The following is a 12,745-nucleotide window of genomic DNA, read 5'->3' on the forward strand; positions in this document are numbered from 1 at the left end:
CACATCTTGGGGGATCATAAGGCAGCAGGCCTAGGCTTCCATATTCCCCATAATAATCAATCAACCCATCTGGGCCTCCAAATTACATTCCCATCTAAGCTTCCATCTTTGCAGACAAGGTACAGTCACAATTCCAGTTGTGAGATGTCCCTTCTCTTTTCTTCTCTATTAGCCACACCCTCCTTCATTTAAACTTGGGATAATCATGACCTTCAGAAAAAATGATTTTCACTCAAAGCAATATTCCAAGCATATAGGAAGAAACTCAGAAAACCCTTAGTGACCAGAAATTAAAACTGCTTTTCTTTCATTTGCAAAACACACAAAAACAGATAATCTCCTGAAAAACACAGACAAGCAACATGGACCCAGAGGCCCTTAGGCTAAGGAAATTAATTTAGCATGGAACTTACAGAGTTCATTGTTAAGACAGATAACAAAAGCCATTTATAACAAGAGTGTTCTCATTATCATCATCTCTTGTAGCCCAGTTGAAGACAAGTAGTGTCTTCTAAGATCCCATCTTTCATACTTTGCACACTTTTCCTCCACCCATGGAATTTTGGGCATCCAGTTGCCTAGTTCTCCTTCTAACCATCAAAGCTGCCTTTCAGGAAAAGATTTACTAGAATTTTTTATATGTCACTGCAAATTGGTTGCTGCTACCTATCTCAAGGGTATCTGCATTCCAAGCCATATCCTTATTATAGACTAAAAAGTTTTCTCCTGTGAAATAAATTCTTGACTTGAAGCTGGAGGTGAAGGTGATCTTTTGGGGACAGAGTGATCTGCCCTCTTGAAACTGCCCAGTATCCAGATTTTCAACGATGAAACCAGAATCACAAAGTTAAGAAAAAGCATGTTTGTATTCAAAGGTTCCAATAAGTTTATTTTGTGTGCATTTGTTTTCAATTTAATTAATTTCATCAACTTAATTTAAACAAATCTTTGAAATTAATAAGATGTGAGATGTCTGCAGGTGTTTGCGGCAAGCATTGTGGTGAGATTCTTCCCTGAAGTAAGGAAAGTCCTTAAAAACAAAGACGCCTAGAAACACACATATTATTATTATCTTTAAAAATATAACAAATGTGGGGGTTGCAGTGGACACTTCACTTTTTTTTAGCTTGTATCAAAACTGCTGGACAATGTAAATGAAGGATCAAGAACAAGAAGCCTGGGGGGAATAAATGGGATGACGAGTGTAGAGATACTTGTGGAGAACTCTTTATTGCCACCAATTTAATTGTGATGACAGTGGCAGACATCACCATCCAATAGAACTTTCAGTGATAGAGGAAATTATCTCAGTCTCAGTGTCCAATATGGCAGCCACCAGCCACATGTGGCTATTGAGCACTGGGAATCTGGCTAGTGTGACTGAGGAAATGGATTTTTAATTACAATGAATTTAAACTTAGTTTAATACAGCCACACATGGCTAATGGTTAGTGTACTGGACTGGTGTAGGTCTAACACCATTAGTCTTTTCATATATAATTTTAGAAATACTTTGTACCAGTGAAGTCTCTCCAAGAGAAACTAATAGTTTCCCAGTATAATACAGCCTTCCAGCTGCAAAAAGCTTATTTACTAAAAACATAGTTTATGGCTCACTCCACCCCATACACTAATCAATTACCCATCATATGCAGAATTGGCGCCTCCCTTGTTTTTTCCAGAGGGAGCCTGCAGCACCAGCATTTGGGATGAAGAGACAGACTTACCCTCACCCAGAGGAAGTTCTTCTTCTTGCTCGCTGGGGGAAGGAAGCAGGGGCTGCAGGGGTTCCATGTTAATGATGAGCTGTTTGTTCAAGGAGTGGGAACTGCGGCTCTGAGTAATGTTGGCTCTGAAAACAGACACAAGCCAGACAGAGTTGGTTTCCATCACAAATGCTGGCCCCCTCCATCTCAGCGGGCTGCCCAAGCTACCATTTTGTGTCTAGAGGGAACTACCTCCAGACACAGAGTGAATTGAGCCAGTAGTAAAGATGACATAACATTCAAGATAAATGGCCCTTTCTGCTCTTAAGGTCCTGACCAAATGTCCCTATGTTCTACTGCAACCCACCGAAAGAAAATACAGTTCCCAATATGTCACCAGCCCTGAGCATGCTAGGTGACAGCCTGGGCGTTTTTTAAAAAAAAGAAAGAAGAAACAAAAAGACATGGGAGGTAGCTAGCACTGAACTAGATATGCAGAAAGGTGAATGAAGGGCATGGCTCAGAGAAATTTAACCACCACCAACAAACAAAAACAAAAACCCCTGCCAGACAGATGATGCAGATGTTCTACAGCTATAAGCTATCTTTGTGTTGCTGGATGTCCAATGTTTAATATCAGTGTTTAATATTCTCAAAGTTACACCCTACTCACTAACTGGCCATGGCTCTGTTTTCTCCTCTGGAAAGGAGCATGCAGGTGTGTCTGGCTGAGACCAGCAACCGATGGCAAGGAAACTGTGCAGGTATCTCGTTAAACCTATTGGTTGGCAGCTGGGGAGCCCGCTTGCCCTACCTGCTGCAGAGATACTAGCTGCTTGCCCTAGTCTGCCTGCAGGTGGATGTTTGTGCACCCTTCCTCACTCCCCATGCTTCCTGTCAAAACCAAAACCAGTGCATACTTTAAAAAGGAGTCAAATGTTTCCTTCCCCTGGAAGCCTTCCCAGATTGCTCCTCCCAATGCACACAGTCTCTCTCTTTCTCTCCCTTCCTCTCCCTCTCTTTGACTACTTTCTCTTCTTTCATAACTCACTGCATTTTCACCTCTGTCTCTGTCTAGTTATTGGTGTACTGATCATCCCCACCTAGATAAGCACCTTAAGGGCAGAGACTGAGCCAGCCATACTCGTGCATCTCACTTGGCATCTTGCGAAAATGTGTTCAGGTTTGAAACTAAAGTGCACCAAATGCAATCCTGGCTTGACATATGTTGCCATTTCAGCCTGGTCAGAGTGTTCCCTAGACCGGCTGCAGGACTACCTTCTAGCCTGAGTGTTTCTGTTGGGCAACAGGAGTGGGGAACAGCAAGATGCCTGCGAGCATCTTGAATTAAAAGCTCCCATGGCTGGCATGGGCTAGAAAGGAAATTTATGAGGACTTGCTTAGCCATGGAGTCCTTTTCTTCATTATTTCATTTTACAGCCATTTACTCTGCAGCTGATATATACAAATTGGACATTCTGCTTTGCTCCAGAGAACTGTAGTCCTCACCTTAAGTAACTCACTGTCTAGAACCATAATTTTTAAGCTTTCTGGTCTGAGACCTACATTAATAAATACTTTTTTTTTTTTTGAGACAGAGTCTCGCTCTGTCACCTAGGCTGGAGTGGAGTGGTGCAATCTCGGCTCACTGCAATCTCTGCCTCCTGGGTTCAAGCGATTCTCCTGCCTCAGCCTCGCGAGTAGCTGGGACTACAGGTGTGTGCCACCACACCCAGCTAAATTTTTGTATTTTTAGTAGAGACGGGGTTCACTGTGTTAACCAGGATGATGGTCTTCATCTTCTGACCTCGTGATCTGCCCATCTCGGCCTCCCAAAATGCTGGGATTACAGGCTTGAACCACTACACCCAGCCCCAAGAAACACATTTTATATAATCTCCCTGTACCCAAACACACACAGGAAGAAGCACAACTGAAATTAATGTCTTATGGAACAATAGTTACATATCTATGTATAATCCACTATTTTAAAATTCTACTTCATTTTAAGTCCTGGTCTTGATCACTACTTTATTTCATAACTACCCCCAACTTTGTTTTTTTGTTTTTTGTTTTTTTTTTTTTGAGACGGAGTCTCACTCTGTCACCTAGGCTGGAGTGCAGTGGTGCGATCTCGGCTCACCACAACCTCCGCCTCCTGGGTTCAAGTGATTCTCCTGCCTCAGCCTCCCAAGTAGCTGGGATTACAGGCATCTGCCACCATGTCCAGCTAATTTTTGTATTTTTAGTAGAGACTGTTTCACCATGTTGGCCAGGCTGGTCTCAAACTCCTGACCTAAGGTGATCACCCACCTTAGCCTCCCAAAGTGCTGGGATTACAGGCGTGAGCCACCACGCCCAGCCACATGACTCCTTTATGTGCTGTAGCCACAGCTGGAACACCGTGCCTCTCATGAAGGTGACTGATGGCCAGGGTCCCATGGGAGCACCAAGGAGGGGCACCTAATCCTGTGTGAGTGAGGAGAGAGCCAGGAGTGATCTCCCAAGGGAGGCGAGGCCTGCAGCTGTTCTGGTGAGCACAGTGCTTTCTACAGGGAAAGAACCGTAGATAGAGAAATCTTTACAAAAGGAAGGAGGGGAGGGAGGGAGGAAGGGAGGGATAAAAATTCGCCATGAGCAGTTTCTTCTTTTATTGTGAAGGGTTCTCAGTTTTTGAGCTCTCCTGGGATTTCTTCTGGCCATGGCCACTCATGACTATGATTCTAGCTCTGCAAAGTACAACATACTGTCATTCCTGTGTGGTCTGTGTAGCTTTCTGACCTCTGAAAAGCCCATCCATCCATTCTTGCACATGCAGTTCTGAATTGCTCTACTCCACCTCTGACCGTCCATGCCAGCTGGACTGGCTGCTGTTCCTATCCCCAGGAATCACTGCTTATGCTACAACGATGGGCCCTCGGTGAGCCTTTACGAGCTTATTTTGCTCCCCATCAGACCTCCTTCCAACATTCTTTAGCTGGAGATACCAAGCATCCTGCTGCCCCCAACCCACAACATTGCAATGTCCAGACAATTGCATAGCTCTAAGACAGGCTGGGTTCACCAGGCTGATATCCCAGGTATGAGCCTGCCTTGGCATTAGATGGCCAGGAGGATGCCAGCTCGGCCCCTACATTCACAGGCTCCTGTTGCTCTGTTGTAGCAGAGGCCCATGGCCAGGGACAGGGGCATATAGGACGTGCCTTGTATTAGACCAGGTGACTCCTGCAGTGGATTACAACCCTGAGACTCTCCAATAATATGAGTCAGAGAAGAACATTTCTTCCCTGATAAGTATAAGACTCAGATAAACCCAAAGGTGGATACAACTAGGGATTTCCCTGAAGCACAAAGAATCCAGGGCTCCCAGCCCAACGTGAGGCACTTTGACAGCCTGGGGGACAGAGTCAGCAACATTAAAAAACAACAGGCCAAGTCTCCCACCTTTCGCTATTGTGGTGGCCTGAATGTCTGTGTTTCCTTAAAATTCATTTGTTGAAACCTAAACTCCAATGTAATGGTATTAAGAGGTGGGGCCTTCGGGAGGTGATTAGGTCATGATCACGTGAATAGAATTCGTATCCTTATAAAAGAGGTCTGAGAGAGCTTGTTTCCCCCTTCTGCCATGTGAGGACACAGCAAGAAGGCACCATCTATGAGGAAGCAGGTGTTTGCCAGATGCTGAATCTGCTGGTGTCTTGATCTTGGACTTCCCAGCTTCTAAAACTGTGAGAAATAAATTTCTGTTGTCTATAAGCCACCCTGGTCTATGGTATTTTGTTATAGCAACCCAACTGGACTAATAAATCTACCAACTCCTTTAAACTAAAGATTACACCTTCTTACCTAATTCTCTCTTTAAACTTTTTAAAGGTGCCAACTGATCCTGGCTTCATTTAAAGCAAGAGCCCGCCAGCCCAACTGAACTAATGACAAATATAATATGCAAATTTGAATGGCCATCTTCTTTTCATTTGCAAAGTTGTTTGTATAAACTTTACCTCATCTTTTTCTCTTAGTGCGTCTTGCCTATAAGACAGGCAAGGTAAATGTCATATTTGCAGATGAGAAAACTGAGACTCAGGGAGCTTATGTAATGTGACTAAAGACGCTTATATGGGCAAACTTAGGACTCAAAGCTCAAAGCCAGATAATCTGATTCCTGGTCCAAGGCTTTTGCTATGCTGCACACTGCCTTTCTGCATGATTTGGCCTGCAATGTCCCAAAGGAGACTCTGCTTGCTACCCCTACTGTCCTCCTGTTTCTGGCTACATGAGGTCCCACTGTGTCAGGCACTTTCTTAAGTATGTGCAGATGTCCCAGTCAGCTTCCACTCTGCCTTTCCACCTGAACTCCTGAGGTAACTGTGTTTATGCCTGAGGTCCCCCCAGGCCAGGCTAGGATACGTGCCATGTTTCTCCACTCTCAGAATCCATCAGATGACTCTGCAAAAATATCTGGCCCGCTTTGCAGGCCACTCATGCATGTACTCCCAGCATAGAATGGTCTCCAAATGAAGTTGTCATTAAGAATTCTATTGAAATAGAAAGGTTTCCTTTGGGAACTACAATTATATTCTAATACTGGGGCAAATGTGGTTTGAATATATTTATCCCATTTGTTTTTCTCATTGTGCATGTAAGATGGGCAAGAAAAATACCATATTTACAGGTGAGGAAACTGACATTATGTAACTCAACTAAAAGATGCTTATATAGGCAGACTCAGGACTCAAAAATGGTAGCATAAAATAGTGACTCCTGGAGTTCCTATATCCCTCCTTGAAATTAAAAGAAGTAGTGCCAGCCTCTAAAAACTCCACCTGGAGGGATTTTAATGTGAATGTATCTGTCATATTCCAGTTTTTCATTTTTGGATAAGAGATGGTAGTAATATTATCAACACCTCATATTTGTATGGCACTTTAGAATTTTTAAAGCACTTTATTTTAAGACTCATAACAAAGCCTAGAAGTTGGGCAAAGTGATGTTGTAAATCTCATTTTATAGATGAGTAAGCTGATGATCTGAGAAGTGATTTACCCAAGGCCATACAGTTGGCAAACAACACAGCTAAGATTAGAACCCACTCGTGACCCCTACACAGGTGCTTGTGTTCGGTACAAATGCTGCCTCAGAGTGTCTGCTGTGGTGGCTGCTATGCCCAGGTGGCTCACACAACCAGCCCTCGGCTCACCAAGCTACAGCCCTCTGCCCCACTGGGCCTCTGGAACAGGCAGATGATTGTCACCCAGTGGCCAGTTCAGGAGGGTTTGGCTTGGGTATCTTGTCATCAATGATGATCAGCAAGAAAACATCAGAGTTAGCTTCTGCTCCTCTTTTTGAAGAAGAAAAATCCCAAGAAAGTGTCCTCAGTCTGCTTCTGTTTCTCTACATAAACACACACACCTCAGCAGATGTAGGAGTCTGTGAACTTGGCATTATTTGAAGAGTAGAATCTCAGAATGTGAAGAAAATTCACTAATTAAAGTCTTATCACCACCATTGTAGACTATCACCTCTGAACGCCCACCACAAGAGGAGAGCTTATTACTACATTCTCACTTTTGACAGCAGCTTCAAAGAAGCTGAAATACTTTGAAAACCAAACAATTGTCCAAGAGGAACAATTTTCTACCACACAACCAGCTACTGGGATGGAAGGAGGAGTTGCCTGAATGAAGGTTTCACACATCACTATGGCTTTGACCACAATGCTGTCTCTGGGGAGATTGAGGTCCCCGGGGCAGCACCTTGGACAGATCTCACATCAAAGAAAATGACACGTGCTGCTGTCATCCCATACTCCTAGCTCATGCATTCATTCAACAGCTATATATTGACCTCTACTATGTGCCAAGCACTGTGTTAGGTGCTGGGGGACATGGAGATGACCAAGATAGACACGGTCCTTTCCTCCAAGAGGTTGCTTTGTAGCATTACATTAATCAAATTCTTTCTGGTGTTGTCAGAGATTTGAGAGATGCCGCAAAGAACCACGGAGGCATCCTAAGGATGTGAACTCAACAGTCTTTCATATACCCAGGGGGAGGTGGAACAGAAAGAGCATTCAAAGCAGGTCTCAAGGGCCCCCAGGTCCTTGTTTGCAGTAATATCCTGGGAGATTTTAGAAGATTCCAGAAAAGGGAAACTATGATTTGGTGGATGCCTCAGTATGTATCCACTTTCCTCGCACTCTGGGGTTCAGTCTACTCCAAGAAAAGTGCTTCACTCCAGCAAGCCTGCTCCCTTCACCCTTCCACCACCTGTTACCAAGAGCCTGGCTACTCAAAGTGTGGCCCATGGACCAGCCACGTGACCATCATCTGAGAAAATGTTAGAAACACAGACTCTCAAGCATCACTCCAGGCTTCTTGAATCAGAATCTGATTTTAGCAGAATCCCGAGGTGATCCCTGTGCAAGTTACAATTTGAGAAACCCTGAGCTAGAAAGCCTTGGTTTCCATAAATTATTCAAACCAAAATTTACAAGAGAAGCATTTAAAAAAAAATTCTTTATTGACCTCATTAACCGTCCAAAGATGGTAACTTTGAGACTCAAAAAGCCTTATTTTTTGGAATATGTATCTCTGAAAGTATATTGCAAAAAAAGTGTCCTGCTTTGTGTTTGTGCTACCAGGAGAACTCCCTCAGCATCAAGTATTTAAGATCAAATATTTGAGCTTCAACCTGGAAGAATAAAATGCATGCTGAGCCACTTGGGGTAGTTCCACCTCCACTACCAGCTTCTAAGAAAATGCCAGGTGCTCTCAGGGTGCTACAGAGAAAAGAGCTGAGAACACAGAAGCAGGACACTGGAGTTCTAGGCTTAGGTCTGCCATCAAAAAAAGTCAGGACCTTGGATAAATGACTTAACTTGTGTGAGACTCAAGTTTCTTTGTCTACAAAACAGAAGCATCAAACTAGGCGATCCCTGAGGTCATTTCCAGTTCAAAGATTCTGAAAGGGATGAATGATATGTTTTATCATTTCCTCTTCATTTCTGCTGCATTGAATAAGTACAATTTGGGGAAGAGGAGGGAACCATAAAGACTTTTCTCATTGGTGGGCAGGCTGCACTTTCAGGATCTGCACCGACATGCCTGGAGCCAAGGTTCTCCAGCTTCTCTCATCCTGTAGTCTTCTGCTTCTTACAGTGTGATAGCCTGGTTTTGCAGACTTTCACATTACAGCTCCTCACCAAGTCACCCCAAAGCAGGAACAAATTTTCTTCTGTACACATCTACATGGGATATCATGCCAACTGCACTTCTGCTCCCCGGTGTGGGAGAGAAGTGCCATCTGGATGCTTCTCCAGGCTGGCTTAGCCACACTTCTGTGGGACCACAGCCTCCTCCTGCCCAACAACCCCAAGGGACAGGGTGGAGAGGCACCCAGCTCATTTAGTCACCCTGGAAATGGAGGAAACTGGAAAATCCAAGCATAAAGGAAATACCTCTGGGTTTCAAAGATGGGAAAGAAAGGGCAGGTGCAAACCAGTGTATGGGGGACTTCCTAAATAATTTAGCTCATGGTGATCTTTCCTTAAAAAGTGGGAGGCAACACGTTGAGAATGCTGAGCTTTAGATATGCAGCATATTTGAGGTTTAGGATGGGCAATGATTTGTGTAAATTGTGGTAGTGTGAAGTCCAACATGGCAAGAGAATATTTAATTCTTAAGAATGACTGCATATCGTCACCTTAATGGAGGTGTGTACTCTTGAGCCAACAATGACTAAGTCCTTCATTCCTCTGTGTGGCCCTAGAGAGTAATGGCCCCAGGAAAGGTCAACCCAGAGTCAGGCCAACGGGAACGGGCCAAATATGATGAATACAGGCAGGAACAGAGAACTTGTAAGAGGATGAAATGACAGAGTTTGGCCAGGTGATTAAGAGGATGAGATGACAGAGTTTGCCCAGGCAATGGCACAGCATCCTGCTTGTTAAGGTGACGCTCCAGACCTAATCAATGACTCTCCTGAGAGCACATAACTCAAAGTGGAGCCCAGCTGTGCTCATGCCATGGCCCAGCCAAATCTGTCTGAGTGAGATGTCTAAGGAAGTAAGAATGTCCTTTTTTAATGCTGTATGTCACTACACAAAGGGATGTTATAGGGGATTTGGAAAAGCCAGCTTTTAAAGCCACCTGGAACCCACAGTGATCATCCACTCACCTGTGCACCTCAGGAGGCTCCCTCTGGATCTTGGAACTGGCCTCCACCACCTCTTTGGCAACTTTCCCACTGCAAAAGACAGAAACACATGTGTATGCACACATACTCAGAGAAGAATGGGAGGGACATGCACAAGTGTCCTTTTGTTAACTTTGCAGGTGTCTGACCCAGCTATAGAAATCATGAGGGGGAAAATTACGGTAGAGTTTGAGGGTGCCCTGTGAGCATAAGACAGCAATGGAGTAGAAATGGAAGACTCAAACAGAGGCCCAAGCCAAAGGCCACTTATTTGCAAGCAGAATCTTGAAATTTAAGTGGCTGCCCATCCCCACCCCCTCACTGAAATGGAACCATTGGTACCCACCTATATCGAAATCTACTTCCTTTAAAAAATATCTTGCTGCTTGATACAGTCTTGATCTGACTGGATTTTGCATACCTTTAAGAAAAAGCAAAGCACAGGTGGTTAGGACATTGGAAAGTCCACTTACAACATGCTATAGAGGTGTGGTGATGGGGTATTTTTACTGCAAGAAAGAAACGTAATTTACCTTGTGACTCAGCCTGCATTGTGCACACAAAATATAAGAAAAGCTTCACAAAAGAATAGTTACTTTCACTATGTGTATTGCATTCTAATATTTTCTACGCTATTTCCTTTCATTCTTTTTAAATTCATGACCTACATACTGGGTTTCATAATTCATTAGTGGGTCACAACCTGCAAAGAGGACTGGGCAGTGATGATCAGAAGGAATTCTCCCCTAATTTCTATCTGAAGATATGGAGAAGAGGGAATTTTGTGACATGGCATCAGGAAGTTCGTGGTTGTTAGGGCACTTTGCTGCCTATTCCTGTATCCACAGTGAGGCAGAAAACAGCTTCCTGGCAACAGAGGTCACTGACTATGCCACGAAGAACTCACTGTGCATTGCCCAAGTGAGGGAACAAGGGTCCCGCATTACCACAGGAATGGTCACTGGCTTCTGCGTCACCATGACCCAGTGCCCTTTAAAAGAACCCACAGTGGTAGATGACTAAGATACACGAGGCAGAAGCTGCCCAGACAAGAACTGATTCAGCACCTCTGAGCCCTACTCGTAAATAAGAGCAAAACAACAACACTCTGAAAAGCAGCCTAGAGGCTGGGCTGCCGGGAGGCTGCACAGGGCACTAAATTACTGTGACAGCTGAGGATGGCTCTACAGCAGTCATGTTAAGCCTTGTACAATTAAATCCAACAGGTTAGAAAGAACAGGTCTCAGAGAGTTCAGCATCGTTTAAAATATTGATAGTCACAAAATCTTAAACACACACAGACAAAATCAATATGATCTGTACTGTAGCATCCTGAGCAAAGACATGCACGGAGCCAGGGAAGTTTCAGCGCAGTGATCCCCACCCTTGAGCCTCTTGAAGCTTCCTTTATTCACTCAGCAATCATTAACTGAGTGCCATCCCTGCTCTACACACCAAGGTAAGTACAAGAAAGACACATGGCTGATCTAGCCTGGGGGCCAGAGAAGATGCCCTGAGGAAGGGACATCTGAGTTGAGATCCAGGGGCTGGAAGGTGTTAACCAGGGCACGGTGGAAGTGGTGGTGGATATACCCAGCAGACGGCCAGCAGGCGCAAAGCCATCAGCCTAAACATCTAGAGAACTAAAAAGACTCAATTATTCTAAGTTAAGCAACTCAGGAATGGAAAACCAAAAATTCTATGTTCTCACTTCTAAGTGGGAGCTAAGCTATGCGTATGCAAAGGCATACAGAGTGATATAATGGACTTTATAGACTCAGAAGGGGAGGGTAGTAGGGGCCAGGGATAAAAACTACACATTAGGTGCAATATACACTAATTGACAGGTGCTCCAAAATCTCAGAATTCACCACAATATAATTCATCCATGTAATTGAAAACCATTTGTACCCCAAAAGGTATTGAAATTTTTTAAAAATATATAAAATACATTTTTAAAAGACTCAATGTGCATTTTCCCATGTTATTATTACTACACACACATATATATTTTTTTTCCTAATAAAGATAAGTCAATGTACAGATGTACGAAGGAGAATAAGGCAAACTTGGACAGAGAGCCAGAATCCAGTTTCCCAGGACCAGACCTTAAGTGGTCCTTGTTAAGGATCTTGGTCTTTATCGAGAGAACAATGGAAAGCCATAGGAACAATCTTTTGCAAAGAAGCCCCTTCCCACCACCTGTGTAAACAGCCAAAGATGACACAGAAGGGCACTGGACACAAATATTAAGCAGGGAGAGTAAGATGGGCAAGGGAGGGCACAGGCCTTGGCAGGGGGATCCTGTCAGGGCAGGGCCCAGAGAAAATGGTACAGGACCCCTGAGGACACACAGAGGCACGTGAGAGCCATGGCCCTGGGGGGGCCCTGCAGTGTGCTGGCTGGAGCTTCCTTCCAGACCACACCCACTCACGAGGCTAGAAACCCCCAGCAAGCTGCATTGAGATGGTCCCAGCTGTGCCCTCCACCTCCTATGAGGACATGCCTGCTCTGGGTCCATCTGCACCCCCTAAAACTCCCCACTAGCCCTACAGAGCTGTGGCCTGACACTTTGTCTACTGAAGCCTGAGAAAAGGACAATCACCTCTGCCCTCTCCCCATCTTCTTGGCAGGGTTGCTCCCAAGTCCTCAGAGATTGGGAGAAGAGAAAGCTTTAAAGAAGCTTTTATTTTTTATTGTGTGTGTGTTTTTTTTAAATTCCAAGTTCCTAAAGATCCTTGGGACAAAGTGGTTGGCTTAAAAAAAAAAAAAAAAAAAGATTGAGTTTCTTAATTGGGTTTTTAAAATTCAAACTCAACACTTTGCCCATTCTACAGAAGCGACAC

At 44.2% G+C, this 12,745-nt stretch overlaps 1 protein-coding gene across 8 annotated transcripts in view; it reads right to left on the bottom strand.

The window, feature by feature from the left end:
* FRMD3 (FERM domain containing 3) overlaps positions 1-12,745 on the bottom strand; it is a 416,465-nt gene that overhangs the window by 45,801 nt on the left and 357,919 nt on the right. For all 8 annotated transcript variants that reach the window (XR_010148706.1, XR_010148705.1, XM_016961023.3 and 5 more), the window contains 3 exons: positions 10,246-10,320; positions 9,882-9,950; positions 1,728-1,852 (listed from right to left, as the gene is read on the bottom strand). Coding sequence is in view for 6 of the 8 variants with exons in the window: in XM_016961023.3 (XP_016816512.1) it covers positions 1,728-1,852; positions 9,882-9,950; positions 10,246-10,320 (269 nt within the window). In the remaining 2 variants the exon portion in view is untranslated. The remainder of the gene's footprint in view (positions 1-1,727; positions 1,853-9,881; positions 9,951-10,245; positions 10,321-12,745) is intronic.

The sequence above is a fragment of the Pan troglodytes genome, chromosome 11, assembly GCF_028858775.2.
Source record: "Pan troglodytes isolate AG18354 chromosome 11, NHGRI_mPanTro3-v2.0_pri, whole genome shotgun sequence".
Lineage (NCBI taxonomy): Eukaryota > Metazoa > Chordata > Mammalia > Primates > Hominidae > Pan > Pan troglodytes.